At 22.5% G+C, this 24,984-nt stretch overlaps 2 protein-coding genes across 3 annotated transcripts in view; one reads left to right on the forward strand and one right to left on the reverse strand.

Annotated features, from left to right (window-relative positions):
- The window catches only part of LOC117172319 (nucleoporin Nup37), a 22,730-nt gene extending 19,595 nt beyond the window's left edge, over positions 1-3,135 (forward strand). The window contains exon 5 of one of the 2 annotated variants that reach the window (XM_033360103.1): positions 2,695-2,916. In XM_033360103.1, coding sequence (XP_033215994.1) covers positions 2,695-2,809 — 115 coding nt within the window. In that variant the 3' untranslated portion in view covers positions 2,810-2,916. Of the gene's footprint in view, positions 1-2,694 lie in introns of both variants that reach the window. The other variant, XM_033360102.1, reaches the window with a different exon arrangement.
- A 5,181-nt stretch (positions 3,136-8,316) lies between these two features.
- LOC117173360 overlaps positions 8,317-24,984 on the reverse strand; it is a 21,027-nt gene continuing 4,359 nt past the window's right edge. Inside the window, exons 2-4 of the mRNA XM_033361879.1 lie at positions 17,667-17,804; positions 17,201-17,587; positions 8,317-8,577 (exon numbers count right to left, since the gene is read on the reverse strand). Coding sequence (XP_033217770.1) covers positions 8,411-8,577; positions 17,201-17,587; positions 17,667-17,804 — 692 coding nt within the window. The 3' untranslated portion in view covers positions 8,317-8,410. The remainder of the gene's footprint in view (positions 8,578-17,200; positions 17,588-17,666; positions 17,805-24,984) is intronic.

The following is a 24,984-nucleotide window of genomic DNA, read 5'->3' on the forward strand; positions in this document are numbered from 1 at the left end:
TGAACTTTTTTCAAGAATTTTAATTTAAAAAAAAAAATTTTATCATTTTTTTCATTTGAAAAAATTACTTTTACGCATTTTATCCTCCAAATTATTATTTATTTAATTAAAAAAAATAAAAACATGTCATTTTTCTTTCAATAAAACCCACTATTTGAATTGAGCTTTAAATCTAGTTTTGAATTTTCTTTAATTCTATTGAATTGCATTTAATGCTTTTCAATTATCTTGAAATCTTTTCAATTCAATGGATATTTTTAAGATTTTCAATTTTTAAATTCATCTTGAGTTTTTGTATATGTATACGTTTCTTTTATTGTTTTTTACTTTCCTTGAATTCTTTTAAATTCGGTCTGAATTCCTTTTAATTTATCTTAACTCTATCCAATTTTACTCGCTACAATTTAATTGAAATCAGTGGGATATTTTGGATTTGAAACCAATTTTTTCAATATACCCTGAATTCTAATGAATTATTTCCAGAGATCTCTTGAATTCATTTGCAATCCCTTGAGTTCTTTTAAGTTCTTTTAAATTCACTGCAATTGTACTGATATTAATGGAATATATTGGATTTTTTTAAATTTATTGCAATACGTTTCAGATACTTTTAATTCACTTTGAATTCTTTTTACTTTATACTGAATTCTTTTAAATTCTTCGGAATCTTTGAACTTTTTTCAAGAATTTAAAATTTAAAAAAAAAAATTTTTTATCATTTTTTTCATTTGAAAAAATTACTTTTACGCATTTTATCCCCAAAATTATTATTGATTTAATTTAAAAAAAAATAAAAACATGTCATTTTTCTTTCAATAAAACCCACTATTTGAATTGAGCTTTAAATCTAGTTTTGAATTTTCTTGAATTCTATTGAATTGCATTTAATGCTTTTCAATTATCTTGAAATCTTTTCAATTCAATGGATATTTTTAAGATTTTCAATTTTTAAATTCATCTTGAGTTTTTGTATATGTTATCAGATTCTTATTTATTCGCATTTATCCGAATTCAATGAAATTTTATTGTATCTTTTTAATTTTTTTTTACTTTCCTTGAATTGTTTTAAATTCGGTCTGAATTCCTTTTAATTTATCTTAACTCTATTCAATTTTACTCGCTACAATTTAATTGAAATCAGTGGGATATTTTGGATTTGAAACCAATTTTTTCAATATACTCTGAATTCGAATGCATTAGTTCCAGAGTTCTCTTGAATTCCTTTGAATTCCCTTGAGTTCTTTTAAATTCGCTCCAATTCTACTGATATCAATAGAATATTTTTGGTTTTTAACAATTTATTGCAATACGTTTCAGATAATTTGAATTCACGTTGAATTCTTTTTACTTTATACTGAATTCTTTTAAATTCTTCAGAATTTTTTAAGTTATTCAAAATGCACTCGAATTTTACTGAAGTCAGTCGAATATCTATTTAATTTTTTTCAATTAATTTAAAAAATATCTTGAATTCTTATTAATTTATCCTGAATTCTTTTAAATTCTTCAGAATTCTGTCAAATCATTCTAAATTCGCTCAAATTTGACTTTATTCATGAATTCTTTTAAATTTTTCGGAATTTTTAAAGTTATTCTAAATTCACTCAAATTTTATTGAAGTCATTAGATTATTTATTTAATTATTGCAATTTATTTCAAATCATTTAGAATTCACCTTGAATTCTTATTAATTTATCCTGAATTCTGTTTAATTCTTCGGAATTCACTTAAATTATTTTAATTTCGTTCCAATTTTATTGAAATAATTGGAATATCTTTAATTTTTTGTTTAATTGTAATAAATTTGCAATCATTTGGAATTGACTCTGGATTCTTATTGATTATTCGTGAATTTTTTTTAATTCTTCAGAATTCTCTTAAATTACTCTAAATTCGCTCGAATTTTACTGAAATCAGTTGAATATCTATTTAATTTTTTCAATTAATTTGAAAATTATATTGAATTCTTATTAATTTATTCTGAATTTATTTTCATTTTTCAGAATTCTCTTAAATTATTCTTAATTTACTCAAATTTGGCTAAAATCAATGTATTTTCTAAGTTGATTGCAATACCTTTAAGATAATTTTAATTCACCTTAAATTCTTATTACTTTATTCATGAATTCTTTTAATTTCTTCGGATTTTTTAAAGTTATTCAGTAATTTTTTAAGTTTCTCTAAATTAACACAAATTTTATTGAAATCAATAGATTATTTATTCAATTATTGCAATATATTCCAAATAATGATAAATTCAAATAATTTGGAAAATAATTTTCCTTCTGATTTATGAAAATGTAATTTACAGAAAAAAAACTTTGTCCCAAGATAGGAATCATCAGATTTTGAAAACTCCTTTTCTCAAATAAAAATTTATTCGAATATAAAAATTCTTTTTTTTTCCTAATAAAAATTTCACAGAATGGAAAATTTGGATCTACAAAATGTTGTGAAAATATTGTAACTATATTTCTGAATCGTAATAGAAAATATCATAAATAAATATAATTCTGACTTAAAACAGGAATTTCTTGACATAATTCGATAATTTTGGAAAAGAATTATAATCATTATTTAGAAAAAGGGAATATAAAAAATCCATGTTCTAATTAAAAATTAAAATGTTTGTTTAGAAATCCCTTGAAATTTTTAGAAATCTTTTTTCAAATTCAAATCTTTTAAATTTTCCAGGGAAAATGAGCAATTGATCGGGAAAAAAGCGAATTTTTGTTTACAGCCGACCAGTAGAAAGTCGAACTCTCCACGTGGAAGGAGGACTAACCGTAAAATTTTCTTTCGCAAGTGAAAATCTTGTTGCCAGTATCGGCCGACCAGATACTCTCCTGAAAATTACGAATTTGAGCACAAAACAAGTAATTCTCTGCGGAAAAATAAAACTTTTTGGAGGATTAAGTTGGCATCAAAGATTGCCCTACGTTTGCGCAGGAAGTGATAGAGAACTTCTATTTTGGAGAATAAATAATAAATAATAACTCGACGTTATTTTTCGAGATATAATTCTTTAGGAAAAGTAAGTAACTTTTTTGTGTAAGAAAGTATAAGCGATGATCTATTTTGTATCCATTTTATTGTTTTTTTAGATATTGGGACTTTTGAATATAAAATTAAGATGAAAATTGAATTCTATTCAAAAGTTTTGTTTTCAATTTACTTGAAATCTTTACTTAATTAGTTTTAATTTTAGCTTTTAGAAATTTTTGATTTATTTTAGTTAATTTTTCAAACAAGAAGATTAATTTTTTACAAAAAAAAAAACGAATTTTGATCAAATCGCGTATATTTCAAATCAAAAAGATGAAATTTTTCACTGGAAAATACGATTTTTCAACAACATATTTACATTTTTAGCCAAATAGTTTAATTTTTAATTAAAAAGATTGATTTTCTACGAATTTTTAACAAATTTCATAAATTTTCAACAAAAAAGATGAATTTTTAACCAAGAAGATTAATTTTATAATAAAAAAAACGCATTTTTAACAAATTGTATAAATTTTTAACTAAAAAAATTTATTTTCTACTGAAATATAAAACGGACGAATTTTCAACCAACAAGATTAATTTTCTACTAGAAAGACGAATTTTTGATAAAATACATAAATGTTTAACTAAATAAATGAATTTTCTAGCCGAAAATACGAGTTTTTAACAAAATACATACATTTTAACCAAATAAAGGAATTTTCAACAAGAATAATAATTTTATACTAGAAAAAAACAAGCTTCCAAAAACAAACAAAAAACATTTTTAACCATAAAGTTATATTTTCAACCAAAAAAATTAATTTTCAACCAAGAAGATTAATTTTCTACTAAAAAAAAAGGATTTTTAACCAAATAGTTTAACTTTCTACTAAAAAGAATATTTTTCTACTAAAAAATGAAAAAGACCAATTTTTAATAAATTTCATAAATTTTGAAACATAGCGATAAATTTTCTACTGAGAAGATTAATTTCATAATCAAAAAGATGAATTTTTAACAAACTGCATAAATGTTTGACGAAAAAGATGAATTTTTAATCAAGAAGATTAATTTTCTAATAAGAAAACGCATTTTTAACAAATTGTATAAATTTTCAACTAAAAAGATTGATTTTCTACTGAAATATAAAAAGGACGAATTTTCAACCAAGAAAATTAATTTGCAACTAAAAAGAAGAATTTTTGATAAAATACATAAATTTTTAACTAAATAAATGAATTTTCTAGCCGAAAATACGAGTTTTTAACAAAATACATACATTTTAACCAAATAAAGGAATTTTCAACAAGAATAATAATTTTATAATAGAAAAAAAAACAAGCTTCCAACAACAACCAAAAAATATTTTTAACCAGAAAGTTAATTTTTCAATCAAAAAAATTAATTTTCAACCAAGAAGATTAATTTTCTACTAAAAAAAAGAATTTTTAACAAATTGCATAAATTTTCAACCAAAAAGATGGATTTTCTAGCTGAAAATATGAGTTTTCAAAAAAATAAATACAATTTTTAACCAAATAGTTTAATTTTCTACTAAAAAATAAAAAAGTGGAATTGTTAACAAATTTCATAAATTGTTAACCAACACGATAAATTTTCTGACAAGAAGATTAATTTTCCAGCCAAAAATACGAGTTTTCAACAAAATACATACATTTTAACCAAATAAAGAAATTTTCAACAAAAATAATAATAATTTTATAACAGAAAGTACAAGTTTTCAACAACGAACAAAAAAAATTTTTAACCAGAAAGTTAATTTTTCATTCAAAAAAATTAATTTTCAACCAAGAAGATTAATTTTCTACTAAAAAAAACAACGAATTTTTAACAAATTGCATAAAATTTCAAGGAAAAGGATTTTTAACCAAATAGTTTAACTTATTGCTAAAAAGAATATTTTTCTACTAAAAAATGAAAAAGACCAATTTTTAATAAATTTCATAAATTTTGAACCATAGCGATAAATTTGCTACTGAGAAGATTAATTTCATAATCAAAAAGATGAATTTTTTACAAATTGCATAAATTTTCGACGAAAAAGATGAATTTTTAACCAAGAAGATTAATTTTCGACTAAAAAAGATACTTTCTCTACCAAGAATACAATTTTTAGAGAAAAAAAACAATCATTTTGAAAAAATAGCTTAGTTTCTAACCATGATACGAATTTTCAAATAACAGGATGAATCTCAAACAAAAAACAAAAAAAAAATTGTTTTGAAGAATGTAGTTCATCTTTCGAACAAATAAATCAATTTTCAAAAAAACATTAATTTTCCACTCGAAGATCAATTATTTCAAATTATTTTTCTAAAAGACTAGTTTTCAACGAAATACATAAATTTTTAAACAAATAACTGCATAAATTTTCCATCAAAAAGATGAATTTTCAACCTGGAAAACTAATTATCGACTAAAAAAGACGAATTTTTTAACAAAATAAAATTTTTTTTAACTAAATAAATGAATTTTCTAGCTGAAAATACGAGTTTTTAACAAAATACATACCTTTTAACCCAATAAAGGAATTTTTGACAAGAATAATAATTATTTGTCAGAAAATACAAGTTATTAACAACAACCGAAAAACATTTTCTACCCATAAAGATGAATTCTTAATAAAATTAATATTTTTTTAACCAGATAAGATGATTTTTCAAAAAGAAAAAAACATTTTTAACCAGTAAGTTAATTTTTCAAACAAGAAGATTAATTTTCTATAAAAGAACGCATTTTTAACAAATCGGATGAATTTTAAACGAAAAAGATGATTTTTTAACCCGAATGTACGATTTTTCAACAAAATACTTACATTTTTAATCAAATAGTTTAATTTTTAACCCAGAAGATTAATTTTCTACTAAAAAAAAAACGAATTTTTTACAAATTGCATCCATTTTCAACCAAAAGGATGAATTTGCTACCAAGAAGATTAATTTTCTAGCTGAAAATACGAGTTTTTAACAAAATACATCTATTTTTAACCAAATATTTCAATTTTCAAATGAAAAGATTAATTTTTTACTAAAAAGTGAAAAAGACGAATTTTTAACAAATTTCATAAATTTTCAATCAGAGAGATGAATTTTCAAATGAGGAGGTTAATTTTCTACTAAAAAAAACAACGAATTTTTGAAAAATGCATAAATTTTCATTCAAAAAAATGAATATCCTAACAAAAAGATAAAGGATTTTTCAACAAGAATAATAATTTTATACAAGAAAATACAAGTTTCCGATAACAACCAAAAAAAATTTTACCCAGAAAGTTAAATTTTCCATAAAAAAATGAATTTTCTACTAGTTTTCAACGAAATACATAAATTTTATATCAAATAACTAAATCTTGAACAAGATTATTAATTTTATACCAGAAAAGAAGATTTTTCAACAAAAAACGTAAATATATTTATCAAATAGTTAAATTTTCAACCAAGAAAATTCATTTTCATATTTTAAACCAAATAAATGAATTTTTTACCACCAAAAAACGAGTTTTCAATCAAAAACATAAGTTTTTCAACTAATAAATTAATCTTTAACTAGAAAACTAATTTTGTACCGAAAAATACGAGTTTTCAACAAAATAAATACATTTTTAACCAAGTAGATGAATTTTCAACCCGAAAATACGATTTTTTAACAAAATACATACGTTTTAACCAAATAGATTAATTTTCAAAATAAAAAGGTTCAATTCTCTACCAAAAAGTGAAAAAGACGAATTTTTAACACATTTCATGAATTTTTAACCAAAAAGATGAATTTTCTAATAAAAAAAATTAATTTTTAACTAAATAAATTAATTTTCTACCTGATAATACGAAATTTCAACAAAATGCATTAATTGTCAGCAAAGAAAATTAATTTTCTAGCTGAAAATACGTGTATTTCACATAATATACAAGTATTTAACAAATTAAATTAATTTTAAACAATAAAATTAATTTTCTACTTAACAATACGAGTTTTCTTTTATTTTAGACATTTTCGAGTAAATAGATGAATTTTTTAACTAAAAAAAAACAATTTTTTATTACAGATTGAGTAGTTCAATTTTCGTTTAAGAAAATTAATTTTCAAAGCAAAAAAGAATTTTCCATAAAACAGTTAAATCGTCAAATCGAGAATATGAATTTTCAAAAAAGATTATTTTTTAACAAATTAAAAAAATATTCTTGCCTATTCGCATAATTTAAAAAATGCATGGACAGGGTGGCGATTCGTCGGACGATTCCAAATTCTCGTTAACTTCCGGGTAAAGTTTTTTTTTAATTTTCCCGGTCACTATAATTTAATTTTTGACCAAAAAGATGAATTTTCACCTAAGAAGATTAAGTTTGACCAAAATGTACGAATTTTCAAGTAAAAAATAATTTCGAATGATTAAAAAGTTAAAATATGAAGTAAAAATAATTTTTAAACTAAAATTTAACTTTTAACCAAGTAATTTTATTTCCAAACTAAAAGATGAATTTTCAGCCGATAATAAGAATTTTTAGACAATAAGATTAATTTTAAAAAAGTGGTAATTTTCTATTTAAAAAATGGATTTTTTAAACAAAATACATATTTTTAGCAATATAGCTGAATTTTCTATTAAAAAATACCAATTTTCATTGATATTGTTGAATTTCGAACTAGGAAAGATAGATTTTCAGTTAAAAATGAAACAGTCGAATTTTCAGTTGAAGAAATTAATTTTCAACTAAACTGATGAATTTTCAATCATAAAGAATTTTTTTCTATAAAAAGAGGAATTTTCCACAAAGTACATAAAATTTCAAACAAATAGTTGAATTTTTAAGTAAAAAATGTCTATTTTCAACATTACTTTTCGGCTCATTAGAGTCAAAAATAATAATTGAAAAAAAAGAGAAAATAAATTTTCAACCAAAAATAGAGTGGTTCAATTTTCTCTTAAAAATCGAATTCTTCACAAAAAAAGTTTTTCACTAAATGAATTTAATTTTTAACAAAGTAGTTGAATTTTTAAATAAATAAATGAATCCATAACTTAATAAATAAATTCATGAAAATTATTCAAATACTGAAAACTTGAATTTTACAGCGATCAGAATTTATATTTCAGTTTATGAAACACATAATTTTCGTTTTTCGAATTTGAAAGGCGTTGCTGAAATTGTAAATCCACTTTTATATTGGTATAATTAAATAAAATAAATTTCAGAAAATACCTTTTTTTCATTTTTAGATATAAAATTTATTAATACATATTTAATAAATAAAAATAGAAAATTAAGGTATAATAATATTTCGTAGATATAATTTAAAATTTTATCTGCCCCTTTCCTTTATTTAAATAATCGAAGATAGTAACACTTCATATAAGTTTAATTTAAAAAGCAAAAGAAAATATTCGAACCAATAATAAAAATTAGCAACTCCAGGGTTTCATTGGCGAATTCCTTTCTTCAGATTTTGAACGGGGAAATCTCTCGCAGAGTAGATCCATTTTCGGGAACTGATTGATATTTAGATTTATACTTGCAGATTTTGTGATTTCAATTTGTGGAACATTCAGGGCTCGTTCTCGAGGAGGTCCTGTATAATTTTATATTCAATTAATTAATTTTCGAGAAGAAAATTATTATAAACCAGTACAGGGTGGCTGTTGAACATGGAAACCGGGAAATGACAGTAAATTTTTTTTTTGTTATCGGGAATTTTACAAGTTTTTAGAAGAAAAATCAGTCCACTTTCAATTTTAAGAGTTTTTAAATAATTAGTGGAATTGTTATGTTTTTCAATTATGCTATTATTTAGCTTACAATGCGTTATTTAAAATTTTTTACCTTAAAAATGTTCCATTTAAAAATTTTATTTGTAAGCTTACCTTTGATGTTGAAAATTTTAGATAAAAAATATTTTTATTTAATAATTATTTTAATTTATCTGTACTTTCAAGTAATAACTAGTGAACAAAAACGATTTTAAACCATTTAAAAATTTAAGAATTTTCAGATTTTATCGTTAAAACGTAAACCGTTTCAATTGGGAGTCTTAATTAATAAACAAATGTAAACGTGTGACTGAAAGTTTATAAGCTATTTTCAACTTAAAAATATCTTCAATTTAAAATTTTGTTTCAGTCTAAAATATTCAATTTTTAACTCATTCAATTAAAAAAATTTAATTAAAAAAAGATTAATTATTGAATATTTAGCAATATTTTAATTTTTATTTAAGACAGATAAATTGAAACCAAATGTTTAAAAGTAAAGAATCTTTAACTAAATTTTTTGACATAGAAAATCTGGAATCGTTAAAATTTCAAAAAACCTTTAAACTTTGAACGTTACAATTGTAATTTTTGTATTTGAAAAATGCTTAATTTGTCAGTGAAATTTTTTAATTTTGATGTATAATTTACATCATTTGTATCAATTTCACATAATTTGTAGAAAAAATTTGAGTAATTTCAAGAGATATTTAGGAGTTTTAAAACGATAAAAAATTATCATGAAAATTTGAGAAAGTTTTCTTAAAATCTTCTAGAATCTTGTTTTAAAATTTTGTTGAAGTCTTTGAAAAACTTTTTAAATATTCTCTTAAAATAATTTTTCAAAATGAAAAGTAATTTTCAATTCTCCTATCTCTCATTTCAAGTTTTACATTAAGTTTGATATCTCTTAAATCTCTCATATCTCTTAAAATTACTCAAATTTCGCCTACAAATAATAAATGTTCAATTGTTATTTATCGATCCAAATTATAAAAAAAATCTAAAATTTGCAGGATTTTCTGAAAATTGTAGAAAAAATTCAATTAATTTTGACAGATATTTAGAAGTTCTGAAAAAATTTCCACAATAATTTTAAATTTAAAACAAATTTAAAACAACTTCTAGATTTCTCAAGATTTTGAAATAAAATTTTGAAGCTTTCCAAGGATGTTTAAACTATTTAAAAATAAAATAATTGAATTTCTAATTTAAGAAGTTTTCAGTTAAAAAGTGTTCAATTTTTTTTTACTTTTTACTTTTTTACTTTTACTTTTTTACTTTTCTTTACTTTACTTTTTAATAAAATTGTTCAGTTTTTATTCAAAAACTTGAATTTTTAACGAAAAAGATTAATTTTCTATCGGAAAAGACAAATTTTTAACAAAAACATGAATTTTCAACGAAGAAATTAAAATTTTCATTTAATAAAGAAAAAATTTCAACCAAATGGTTGAATATTCAACTAAAAAAGATTTAATTTTCCACTGAAAAAATGGAATTGTAAAATTAAAAAAAATTAACATTAGAAAAACAAAAAAAATTAATTTTCTACAAAATAGTTAAAATTTCTAACGAAGAGATGAATTTTCATCCAAAATGATGAGTCTACAACCAAAAACAAGCTTTTTAACCAAATTGTTTAATTTTCAGAAATATCGAGTTTTCAAAACAAAAAAATTAGTTATATTAAAATTTTTTTAAAGATCTTTTTTTACCGAAAATACGAATTTGTAATGAAATAGTTGAATTTTTAATAAATACAATTAATTTTCTAACGAAAAAAAAGAATCTTCAACAAAATAAATGCATTTTCTACGAATAAAAATAAATTTTCAACCAAATAGTTAAACTTTCAACTAAGAAAAGCCAATTTTTCATCAAAATATTTACACTTTAAACCAAAAAGGATAGTTTTGAAAAATTTGTTTAATTTTTAATAAAGCAAAATAAGTTTCAATCTAATAGCTTAGTTTTTTTTTACTAAAAAAGATACTTTTTCAACGAAAAATGAAACAGTTACATTTTTAATTTCAGAAATGATCGTTTACTTTTTTTCCAGCTTTTTCAAACAAAAAAACATGACTTCAAATTTATCATTAAATTTCTTACCAAGAACATGAAATTTGAACGAAGAAGTTGAATTGAAAATTAAAAAGGCAAAATTTTCAACCAAATAGTTGAATATTCAACTAAAAAAGATTTAATTTTTCCACCAAATATTGAATAGTTAACATTTCAATTAAAAAATTAACTTTAAAACAAAAAAATTATTGAATATTTAGCAATAATTGAATTTTTCTTTAAGACAAGTAAATGAAAACAAATATTTGAAAGTAAAGAATCTTTAACTGAATTGTTTGACATAGAAAACCTGGAATCTTTAAAATTTCGAAGAGCCTTTAAAGTTTGCACGTTACAATTTAATTTCTTGTATTCGAAAAATGCCTAATTTGTGATTGAAATTTTTGATTTATAATTTACAACTGAACATTTTTAGAAAAAATTTGAGTAATTTTAAGAGATATTTAGGAGTTTTAAAAAGATAAAAAATTATCATCCAAATTTTAGAAAGTTTTTTAAAAATCTTCTAGAATTTTTTTGAAAATTTTGTTTAAATCTTTGAATAATTTCTAATTTTCCTATGAATCTTAAGGAAATGTTTATATTCTTTTGAAGTTTTTCACAATTCTTGAAAAGAATCTAATTTTTTTGTTTAAAATCTGCGAAAACTACTTTTTTTTTTATATTAGACTATTATTTTAAGTTTTACATCAAGTTTGAATCTTTTCAAAACTTCTACATATCCATTAAAATTACTTAAATTTCGCCTACAAATAATAAATGTTCAATTGTTATTTATATATCCAAATTATATAAAAATTTTCTAAAATTTGCAGGATTTTCTGAAAATTGTAGAAAAAATTCAATTAATTTTGACAGATATTTAAAGTTCTGAAAAAATTTCCACAATAATTTTAAATTTAAAACAAATTTAAAACAACTTCTAGATTTCTCAAGATTTTGAAATAAAATTTTGAAGCTTTCCAAGGATGTTTAAACTATTTAAAAAGAAAATAATTGTATTTCTAATTTAAGAAGTGTTCCGTTAAATTTTTTTAAATTTGATGTTTCTAGCTTAAAATTCCTTAAAATTATAAAATTTTGAAAATTTTAAAGTTCATTGATTTTTTAATTTAGAGTATTGAAAATGCCAACGTGGATTTATATTTTTTTATATTGAAAAATTTTATACGCGTAAATTACTGAACAATTCAATACAAAATTTTTTTATTAAAAACTTTTAAATTTCAATTTTAAAAGTTCAAAATTCAACAGTTCCAATTTGAGTGCTTTCATTTGCAGCTTAATTTTTATTACTATTTGGTTACATTTTCTTTTTTTGTGTTTGAAAATTAATTTTTTAATAAAAATTTAAGTGTACCATTTTTGGGTGGAAATTTATCTTTTTTGTTTAAAAATTTCAACTATTTGGTGGAAAATTTATCTTTTTTACTTAAAAATTCAACTTTTTTAAAAATTCATGTATCTTATGGGAAAATCGTCTTTTTGGTAGAAAATTAATCTTCTTGTTCGAAAATTCACCTTTGTGGTCAAAAATTCAACTATTTTAGTTAAAGATTTATCATTTTAGTTTCAAATGCATTCAAAAACGTCTTTTCTTCTTACGTTAGGTACATTTTAAAATTCATGGAAGTTACGGGACTTCCAAATATTATTATTTTTTTAAACGTATTAATTTTTTATCGATTTGAACGTATTTGGAAGCAATATTGATGAAAATTCCGAAAAAAATGTCAAAAACTTGAAAAAAATGAAAATTTTCAAATTAAATTATGGATCTTAAACTGGAATATTTGAATTTTTAACCAAAACCATGAATTTTAAAGAATAAAATTAATTTCCAAACAAAAAGACTGATTTTCTATTAAAAATACAATTTTTCAACAAAACACATGCATTTTAACGAAATAGTTGGATTTTCAATTAAAGGACACACATTTTTCACCAAATAGTTGAATTCTGAACTAAAAAAAAAATAATTTTTGACAAAAAATGGAATGATTGCATTTTTAGTGAAAAAAAAATAATTTTCATCTTAACTGATGAAGTTTCAATAAAAATTATGAATCCTAAACTGGAATAGTTGAATTTTAAACAAATAATGAGTGTCCAACTAAAACAATTAATCATCAGCTGAAAAAGTTACACTTTCAACCAGAAAAAAATTGTTTACTAAAAAATATATGTTGTCAAACAAAGCTCAAAGAATTAAATTTTAATTTACGAAAATCAATTTTCAACCAAAAAGATGAATTTTTGAATAGGAAAGATAAGTTTTTAACTAAAAATTGAATAATTTAATTTCAAGCTAAAATATGAATGTTAAACCAAAAAAAAAAATGAATTTTTAACTAAAATAATAGAATCTGAAATAGTATTTTCATTTTCGGTTTAAGAAAAAAATTATTTTCAACCAAAAAAGAAACAAATTTTCAATAAAATGGCTCATTTTCCATCGAAAGAAATGAATTTTTAATAAAAATTATGAATCTAACCTGAAAGATGAATTTTCAACTAAAATGTAAATATATATAATTTTTTATTTAAAAATATAAATTTATATCCAAACTGTTAAATTTGGAACTAGAAAAGGCAAATTTAAATCTGAAATTGAAACGGTTTAATTTTTAGTTAACAAAATAAGATTAATTTTTTACACAAAACACCTCTGTTTAAAATTAAATTCTTAACCAAAGAAAAATTCGATATCAGAAAAATAGTTTAAATTTTGGTTTAAAAAATGCCTTTTTATTGAAAAAGAAACAAATTTGCAATAAAATAGCCAATTTTTAAAACATCAAAGTGATTTTTTTATTAAAATGATTAGTCTTAGATAAGAAAAAATTCATTTCCATCAAAAGAGTTTATTTTTCCATCAAGTAAATTTATTTCTAATCTAAAAAAGATTAATTTTCAACTAAAATGATCAATATTTTAATGTAATATTTTAATTTTCAATTAGAAAGAAGAATTTTTAAGCAAAAAGATTAACTTTCAAAGAAAAAAATAATTTTATACCAAAAAAATCGATTTTTTAACAAAATTCGTCAATTTTCAACCAATAATATTATTTTTCTACAAATTACATTAATGTTCAAAAAATAGTTTAATTTTTTAATATAAAATTTCAATGTTCAAAATTTACATCCAAATTTTATACTGACCAAAAAGATAAATTTTCAACCAATAAGTTTAATTTTCTACAAAAATGTGAATATTCCATAATTTACATAAATTAAAAAAAAATAGTTTCAATTTTAAAATTAAAAAAATATACATTTCTAATTCAATCGTTGAATTTTCATTGAAAAAAGTAAAAATTTTAACCAAAAATAGAATAGTTAAATTTTCAATTAAAAAATTAATTCTTAACCAAAGAAAAATCGGATTATCAGAAAATTAATAATTTGAAATAAAATAGCTTAGTTGTTTACAAAAAAATGAATTTTTAATTAAAATGGTGAATATTTAACTGAAATATTTGAATTTTTACCCAAAAAGAAGAATTTTTAAACCAGGAGTATAACTTTCAAAGAATAAAATTATTTTCTACCCAAAAAGTAGATTTTTTAACAAAATACGTGAATTTTCAACGAAATAATAAGTAAATATTTAATTTAAGAAGACAAATTATCAGCCAAATTGTTGAATTTTGAACTACAAAAGTCAATTCTTCATGAAAAAATGTAACGGTTAAATTTTCAACTAAAATGATGAATTTTTAACTGGATTAGTCGAATTTTATATATAACAGAAAGATGAATTTTCAATCAATACGATTCATTTTCTACAAATTACATTAATTTTCAGAAAAATAGTTTAATTTTTAAATAAAAAATATCAATTTTCAACCAAATAGTTGAATTTTCATCCAAAAAAAAATCAAATTTCAGCCAAACATAGAATACTTAAATTTTCCGTTAAAAATTTAGTTCTTCAATAGAGAAGAATCAGGTCAGAAATGAATTTTGAACTAAAGTGATAAATATTGAACTGGAATATTTTAATTTTCAACCAGAAAGAAGAATTTTTAAGTAAATAGATTAACTTTCAAAGAAAAAAAAAAACATTTTCTAACAAAAAAGTCGATTTTCTTCGGAAAAAGTAGATTTTTTTAAACAAAACACAGGAATTTTCAACAAAAAAATAAATAAATTTTCAATTGAAGAAAAATAATTTACATCAAAACTTTAGAATGACAAAAAAGATGAATTTTCAAACAATAAGATTAATTTTCTAAAAAAATATGAATTGAAAAAAAAATAGTTTAATTTTTTAAATAAAAAATATCATTTGCCATCCAAATCATTGAATTTTCTTCCAAAAATGATAAAATCTGAACCAAGCATAGAATATTTAAATTTTCCGTTAAAAATTTAATTCTTCAGCAAAGAAAAATCAGATCAGAAAACTAGCTAAATTTTTCGTATAAAAGTGTTTTTTTCATTTAAAGAAAAAACAAGTTTTCAATTAAATAGCTGATTTTTTAATCAAAGAAATTAATTTTTTTATTATAATGATAAATTTTAAATAATAAAAATTTACTTTTTACAAAATAGTATATCTGAAAAAAGTAAATTTATTTATAATATAAAAAGATTAATTTTGAACTAAAATGATAATTATTTAACTGGAATATTTCAATTTTATCAGCAGGATGAAGAATTTTAAAGTGAACAGATTAACTTTCAAAGAAAAAAAATAATCTTCTATAAAAAAAGTCGATTTTATACGGAAAAAGTCGTTTTTTTAAAAACAAAATACGTGAATTTTCAACGAAAAAAATAAATTTTCAATTTACAAAGACAAATTATTTACACCCAAATTTTATACTTACCAAAAAGATGAATTTCCAACTAAAGAGTTGAATTTTCATCCAAAAAGTATAAAATTTCAGCCAAACATAGAATATTTGATTTTTCCGTTAAAAATTTTATTCTTAAACAAATAATATCAGGTCAGAAAAATAGTTCAATTTTTGGTATAAAAGTGTTTTTTTTTTCATGCAAAGAAGAAAAACAAGTTTTCAATCCAATAGCTGATTTTTCAACCAAAGAAATGATTTTTTTTTATTAAAATGATTAAATTTATTTTTTGCAAAAGAATTTATCTTTGAACCATGTTAATTTATTTCTAATCTAAAAAAGATGAATTTTCAACAAAATACAAGAAAATATGTGAATTTTGAACGAAACAAGATATTAATTTTCAATTTAAAACAACAAATTTACATATAAATTTTATAATTATCAAATGGATGAATTTTCTACCAATAAGATTAATTTTCTACAAAAAAGACGAATTTTTTCAACCAAAAATAGAATAGCTACTATTAAAATAGCAATTTTATTAAAATGATTAATCTTAAATTTAAAAAATTTATTTTTTACAGAAGAATTTATTTTTAAACCAAGTAAATTTATTTATAATCTAAAAAGATGAATTTTGAACTGGAATATTTTAATTTTCAGTCAGAAAGTAGAATTTTTAAGTAAGCAGATTAACTTTAAAAAATAAATCATTTTCTATAAAAAGAAAACTGATTTTCTACGGAAAAATTCGATCTTTTAAAAACAAAATACGTGAATTTTCAACGCAAAAATAAATTAATTTTCAATTAAAAATGACAAATTATTTACACCCAAATTTTATACTTACCAAATACATACTTTGTTTATTTTTCAAATAAAAAATATCAATTTTTAACCAAATAGTTGAATTTCTATCCAAAAAAGATAAAATTTTGGGCAAACATAGAATATTTGAATTTTCCGTTTAAAATCAAATTCTTCACTTTAGAAAATCAGATTTTCAGAAAAATAGTTGAATTTTCAACAGGAATAATTAAACTTTTAGTTGAAAAATTGATTATAACAAAGTAGTTACATTTTTACAAAGAGATGAATTTACAACGAAAATCACAAATCTTCCACCAACAAAATTAATTTTCATATATTTTTTTATACATTATATTTATAATTCAGAAATATTTTCCCTTGGAAATACTATTTCTACTCTAAAAACTACTGTAAGTAATCTCTTTTTCTAATATTTGGAAGAAGGAACTTTTAAATTCTGACGAATTTTGATTTGGATCCGGATTTTTGAAACTATTTTCTACTTTTCTAAATCCCAGTTTTAATTCTTTAAAAAATTGCCGTCCCTGTCCTACAATGAAAGAAATAAAATTAATTTCACCCCTGAAATTGTAGAAAAAGTAAAAATCAATTTTCTAAGTTGATGAAAATTATTAAAATAATTAAAAACTTGAATTTTTCTACGAGCAGACGTAAATTCCCGGTTTTTAAATTCAATTCCCGATAATTTCCACTCTGTTAAAATAAATAATTAAGGTTTTACCTCGGGCTCTTCTCGTAGTAGAATAAAGTTTCAAAAGCTGCTGTGAAACCCGAATTGTATGGCTCGAATCTATACCAGAATCCGAAGATCTTCTACTATTATTACTGTTGTAAGATGTTTTCCAACTAGGATATTTTTTTCCTTCCCAGTCCTGAATTTTTATCAACGTTGGTGATTGTTTAGGTGATTTTTTAGATGAAGTATCTCCGATCCAAATAGTACGTTTTTGCGAAGAATTTTTTATCTTTTCATCAGGAAATCTTTTTTTTCTGATCCCCGAAGTTGAGGGCATGGTTGCAGATTCTTCTGTTGATCCGCTAGAGATCGACGAACTCGAATCCCCGGAAATTTTAATATTTGTTATCTCTCCAAATACTGTTCGAAGTCCTGTTTAATTTTAAATTCGGAAAATCAATTTTCACGGATAAAATTATTGTTATTTTTTAAAATAAATTATAAGTTTTACTTTTTTCTCTTTTCGAAGGAGAAAAAACATTCATCAGTTGTGAAATCGGAGGAATATGGCTTGAATCTATACCAGAATCGAAAGATCTTTTACTAATTGGTATTTTTGATTCCACGCTAGTAAAATTTGTGGAGTGCTCTGAAAATAAAAAGATAAATTAATATAAAATGTTAATAATTAGTCTTGAATTTTAAATTTTCCATGAGAAATTATATTTAAAAACCAGAATTTTAAGCATGTAACATTTTTAGTCTAGAATTTTTTAGAAACGGAATAAAAGAATAAAATTTCAGATTAAAATTTAAAAATTTTAAACTGATATACTTTAGCCAAAAAATATTTACTTTTTTAAAAATAAAAGATCAATTTTTAATCCAAAAGGGGGAATTTTTAACCATTTTTAAGAAGATAGTTGAAGTCTCCACGAAAAAGTTGAACCTTCAATAAACGAGAATAATTTGTTATGACTTTTTAACAAAATCAGGAAGGTCGTTTTAATCGACGAAATAAATTCCCGGTTCGAAAAGATTTTTCAGGGTCAATGAAATTTTTTTAAAAATGGAACACTAAAAATACGAAATTTTCCACTTGAGACAATAAAAACAGAGTTTTAAATAAGAGCACTCAAAGTGGAACTTTTAAATTTGAAATTTAAAAGTTTTTAATTAAAAAAAAAAATTAAGCTAGAAACATCAAATATTGAAAAATTGAAAAAATTTTAACTGGACACTTCTTAAATTAGAAATTCAATTATTTTCTTTTTAAATAGTTTAAACATCCTTGGAAAGCTTCCAAATTTTATTTCAAAATCTTGAGAAATATAGTTATTTGTAGGCGAAATTTGAGTAATTTTAAGACATATGTAGAGGATTTCAATATATTCAAACTTGATGTAAAACTTAAAATAATAGCCTAATATAAAACAAAATGTAGATTTTCGCAGATTTTAAACAGAAAAATTAGATTCTTTTCAAAAATTGTGAAAGACTTGAAAAGTATAAAAATATTTTCGTAAGATTCCTAGGAAAATTCAAAATAACTTTTTATTTTGAAAAATTATTTTAAGAGAATATTTAAAAAGTTTTCCAAAAATTTAAACAAAATTTACAAAAAATATTCTAGAAGATGTTAAAAAACTTTCTAAAATATGCATGTTAATTTTTAATCTTTTTAAAATTCCTAAATATCTTCTAAAATTACTCAAATTTTTTCTTCAAATGTTCCTTTGTAAATTATACATAAAAATTTTTAAATTTCACTTACAATTCTTTATTTTTTAAATATTATTATAAATAAATATTCAATAATTAATCTTTTTTTATTAAAAATTTCAAGTTGAATGGGTTAAAAATTAAATGTTTTAGACCGAAATTTTGAACATCAAAGACTTTTATTTTTTATTTATTCGAGTCTTTAAGAAAGCATTTAAAAATTCTTTAAATTAAAAATGTAAGCTTAGAAATAAGAATTTTAAATGGAACATTTTTAAAGTAAAAAAAATTTGAATTCCGCATTGTACGCTAAATAATAGTATAATAGAAGAACATAACAATTCCACTAATTATTTTTAAACTGTTGAATGCGAACGTGGCCAGATTTTTCTTCTAAAAATTTGTAAATTTCCCGATAAAAAAAAATCCACTGTCATTTCCCGGTCTGAAAAAATTCCCGGACAAATCCCGGATTCCCGGCGCAGCGCCCGCATTAAATTTGCTGCCAAATAGTTGAATTTTTTAACAAACAAGATCAATTTCAAAAAAATAGTTAAATTTATAACCAAAGTCTTGAATTTCCAACCAGAATACGAATTCTTTAGTAGACAGTTGAATTTTCAACAAAAAAGTACCTTTTCAACCAAGAAAGCTTAATTGTTTACCAAAAAAGATCAATTTTTAAACAAAAAGGACGAATTTTCCATCCAAATAGATGAATGCTCTACAAAACAGTTGAATTTTCAACCTAAAAAGATGATTTTTCCACCAAAATAGTTTAAAAAAAAAGAATAAAATTTTCTATAAAATAGTTGAATTTCTAAACTATAAGGATCGAAATATTTTAATTTTCATGAAAAAAAAGACACATTTTTTAGAACATAGTTGAATTTTAATTTTAAAAAATGTTCATTTGCAATCAACGAGAATAACTTTCTACTAAAAAGACGATTTTTTTTCAAAACATATGAATTTTCTGTCAAATAGATTAATTTTTCAACGAACAAGATTAACTTTCAACCAAAATGACGAAATTTCAACCAAATACATTAATTTCCTTCCAAATCATTGAATTTTTAACGTTTACAATATACACGATAATGTTTCAAATAAAAATTTAATAGTACAATTTTCAGATGAAAAAAAAAATAACAAAAAATAGAATTTTCAACTGAGTTTTAAATTTTTAACCAAAAAGACTAAATTTGAAAAAAATACATGGATTTTCAACAAAATTATTTAATTCTAAGGCTAAAAGACGCATTATGTACAAAAAAATCATTTTCAACCCAAACATATGATTTTTTAACCAAAAAGTTTAATTTTCAAGCCAAAGAGATGAATTTTCTACAAAAAGATAGAATATAATCAAAAAATTAATAGTTGAAATTCAAAAAGATGCATTTTTAATCAAGAAAAATATTTTTCATTAAAAGAGGCATTTTCAACAAAGTAAATGAATCTTCAATTTAAAAAAAATCAATTTTCAACCAAAAGTACGATAGTTAAAAATCACCAGTTAAATTAATGAATTTACAAAGAAAAAAAGAATTTTAAACAAAATATATGATTTTTTTACATGAATTTATAACCAAATAGGCGAATTTTTAACTGAAAAACGTTAAAATTGAAAACCCAATTTCAACATGAGAGTTCAACATTTGAACAAATAATTGAATTTTCTACCAAATTGTGGAATTTTCAAGCCCAAGAGATGAATTTTCTACAAAACAGTAAAATTTTTAACATAAATATCTAATCAAAAGCAAATAGTTGAATTTTTTAACTATAATTATGAATCCTTGATTAACAAAATTAATTTTTGTAAAAAGTAGATCAACTTTAATTCAAATAATCGACTTTTAAATCAAAATATATGAAATCTCAACGAAGCATGTAACCAGTTAATATTTTAACCAAACAATTGAATTTTTAAGTAAAAAGGATAAATTTTCAACCAAGAAGAATTATTTCTACCAAGAAAGATAAATTTTCAAAAAAATAAATAATTTTCAAACTAAAAAGTTCAATTTTCAACTAAAGAGGATAAATTTTTAACCGAATAGTTAAACTTTAACTGATAAACTTATGTTTGTCAGTTTAAAAAATTTCTTTTTACCAAAAAGAGATGAACTTTCAACTAATATTAATCTTTAACAATAATTCAATTATCAACTAAACGCAAAAATACTTGTAAGTCCAGTTTCTCTTTTTTGTACGTGTTTCGGGGATGAGCCCGATTATTTTAGGATAAGAAAGAAAAAAAATCTTACAATGCGCTTTTAATAAAAAAGATTTTTTCATTTTTAACAGTTAAAAATCTAATTTTCATCAAAAACTAAACAAAATATTAATAGCAGTTCATATTTCAAAATTGTTGTTCTTTCAATAGTCAGCGAACTTAAAATTTTTAACCAACAAGACGAATTTTCAAACAAAAGATAGATTTTTAAACAAAAAGATTAATTTCTACAAAACATACGAATTTTCAACTAAAAAAAGATCATTTTTCAACCAAAAATTAAATAATTAAATTTTTAGTCAAGGAATGAATGTTCAACCAAACAGATGGATTTTTAACTTAAATTATAGAATATTCAACTGGAATAACAGTTACATTTTCAGTTTGATAAAAATGCAACCAAAAAACTAGTTTTTAGTCAAACAGCTGATTTTTCAACCAAAAAAAAATTAATTTTTATCAAAAGATATCTATTTTCAACGGAACAGTTAAATTTTCAATTTAAAAAGACAAATTTTTATCCACGATTGTTGAATTTAATTTCAATAATCTTAGAACTAGAAAAGGTCAATTTTCAACGAAAAATGGAAGTTAAATTTTCAGTTAAAGAAATTACTTTGCAAGCAAAGTGATTAATTTTCTATAAAAATTCTGGATCTTTAACTGGAATAGTTGAATTGTATACCTAACAAAAAGATGAATTTTCAACCGATAAAGATTTATAAAAAAAAATTAATTTTACACAAACTGCATACATTTTCAAAAAAATAGTATAATTTTTAAATGCAGAATGTCAATTTTCAACCAAGTAGTTGAATTTTCATAAAATACAGAGAAATTTATTCACAACAAAGTAGTTAGTTTTTTAACCTGAGATGATTTTTTATTTGAAATTATGAGTTTTAACCAAAGAATTACTATTGAACAAAAGAGCTTAAGTTTTAACCAAAATAGTTGAAATTTTAACTAAAAAAAAGATTAATTTGCAACGAACGTTAACAAATTTTCTATTATAATTCAGAAATATTGATTATTTAAAATACTACTTCTATTCTAAAAATTACTTGAAGAGCTTTCTTTATCTAAAATTTAGAAGAATTATTTCCGTCCAACTACGAATTATAATTGTTTAAAAAAATTCGCGATCCATGTTAAAAATTCCCCGTTTCAAGTGAAATTATATTTCATTACCGTAACTTCCTGTCCTAAAATAAAAACAATAATTATTTTCTAAAAGTCCACGTTCCAAGTCAGAACAAATTAGTGTATCAATTTTAAGTATCTTAAAATATATTCTTAGTTTCTCATATTGCAATAAAAACTCTTCGGATGTATGAGAAAAACTATTAACTAATGTGAACAAAAATAAATAATCTTGAACAATAATAAATTATAATTTTATTCACCACAATTGTTTAAATAATAAAAACCAAGTCGCCACCCTATAAATCTTATTAACTCGATTTCTATCGATTTTTTCAATATATTTCTGGAAACACTTATTGAATTAAAAAATACAACATTCGGAAAGGATACAATTAAATGGATTTCAGGAAGCGGAACTATTTTGAACTACAAACTGTTATTCATATTTTCCCCTGTTTTCGGGAAAAATAAGATTTGTAATTGTTGAAAAACAAATTTTTTTAAATAAAAACGTATAGTACGATTTTTGTTTTTCTTGGTTTGAAATAAGCGGGGGAACCCCCGAAACACGTACAAAAGAGAAACTGGATGCGCAAAGTACTTATGGGTTCAACTTAATGAGACTAGCCTTTATAATATAGGCATTTTCAAAAAAAAAGAACTTTAACATAAAAATATAGTTGGATTTTCTTACTGGGCTTAAGCTCTAAATTTGCAATGTACCCCCCCCCCCCAGTTTTAAGTCCTCAGCCAATAAAACAACTGGTAACCAGGGATCGGTAAGTAAAATACCCTAGGTAATAATTTCGTAGTTTTTTAGGGTAAAATACTAGATATTTTACGTGACTAGTTTATTACACGATTTAAATTACGCATATATGGGACTTTTCGTTCTGCGATTTTCATTTCCCTCCACAAACGTAAGATCTAAAATCTGTTGCCCCTTGCAAATTTTCCTTGAGAAAAGTTTAAAGATAAAAATCAATATTTTTTATTTTAAAGGAATCTGTTCGATCATCAGAGATTGTACTTTACCGACCGTAGACAACCCTCCAAACCATGAAGGCAGAAAATCTAAACAATATCGATCAAGTTAAGAATCTTCAATAACAGAAAATGCTTAACGTCTAATCAGACTATATGGAAAATATTTCAAATTAAAATTAAAATTATTTCTTGAAAAAAAGATCCTACTCATTTTTAATCTAATCCTTAGGATCTTTTTTTCAAGAAATCATTTTAATTTTAATTTGAAATATTCTTTTCCATCTAGTTTGATTAGACGTTAAGCATTTTCTGTTATTGAAGATTCTTAACTTGATCGATATTCTGTAGAATTTCTGCCTTGATGGTTTGGAGGGTTGTCTACGGTCGGTAAGGTACCATCTCTGATGATATAACAGATTCCTTTAACATAATTACTTGTACCATTAACACCTAGCTAAAAATTAGCGTTATTTTCTTTAAGGGTAAATGGTAGTCTGTGACGCAATCAAAATTTGACCTTGTAATGTTAATTTTGTCCGCCTCTTTTCTCTTGAACTAAATATGTTAGTATATCGAATTTTTGGGAGAAGGAAGAAAATATATGAGCAGACATCGGTTGGGTCCCTTGGAAAAAATTTTTTTTTTGTCAGATTGTCAGATAGTTCAACTCAGATCGATAAGCAGTGAATACTATGTCGGTAACACGGCATTATTGAAAAATTATTCACTAAAATAATTAATTATTAAATAATATTTAACTGGAATACATGCAAATTTTTACCAAGAAGAAAATTTTTTAAACAAGGAGATTAACTTTCAAAGAAAAACATCATATTCTACAAAAAAATAGATTTATTTCTTGAAAAAAAGATCCTACTCCACCTTCACTCCGTTGGGAATTAAACCACAAAACTTCTGATTTCCGGTCAGGTGCTTTTCCAATTAAGCTATTAGAGGGATCAGAATAAGAACTCTTAATTCAATAACATAACACTAATTTTTAGCTAGGTGTTAAGCGCATGTGACACAGCTAAATACCTATATTACCGACCTCACTTTTTCAGTTCACTGAATGTTTTTTTGAACCTAAGAACTTTTTTTATAAATAAAATATCGAGCTGAAACTTTGGAAAATGTATTAGAGCACAATAAAGTACGTTTAGGTACTGCATTTCAGTGGGAACTTCACTGAAAATTATTTTATCTTTTTTCTGAACCTCGACATTTTTTGAACGTTCCAACTTTTTTATACATAAAATATCGGTCTCAAACTTTGAGAAATGCAAGAGCCGAAAGAAAACTACGTTTAAGTACAAATCTTAATAATAAAAGATGTAAAAAAAAAATTTCAACTATCAATTTTTTTAATTTATCTGCTATATCATCAGAAAGTGTACCTTACCGACAGTAGATCAACCCTCCAAACCATGAAGGCAGAAAATCTACACAATATCGATCAAGTTAAGAATCTTTAATAACAGAAAAATGCTTAACGTCTTAATAAGACTAGATGGAAAATAATATTTTAAAATTAAAATTATTTCTTGAAAGAAAGATCCTACTCCATCTTCACTCGATTGGGAATCGAACCACAAAACTTCTGATTTCCGGTCAGGTGCTTTTCCAATTATTACGAGGGTGGATTGATAAGTTTCCGGCCTGACCAAGAGATGGCGCCACTTGGCCTACCTTGAGGTGGCGTTCTATAGTACCATCCTTAGATAGCTTGTAG

This window comes from Belonocnema kinseyi, chromosome 5 (genome assembly GCF_010883055.1).
Source record: "Belonocnema kinseyi isolate 2016_QV_RU_SX_M_011 chromosome 5, B_treatae_v1, whole genome shotgun sequence".
In the NCBI taxonomy this organism is placed as follows: domain Eukaryota; kingdom Metazoa; phylum Arthropoda; class Insecta; order Hymenoptera; family Cynipidae; genus Belonocnema; species Belonocnema kinseyi.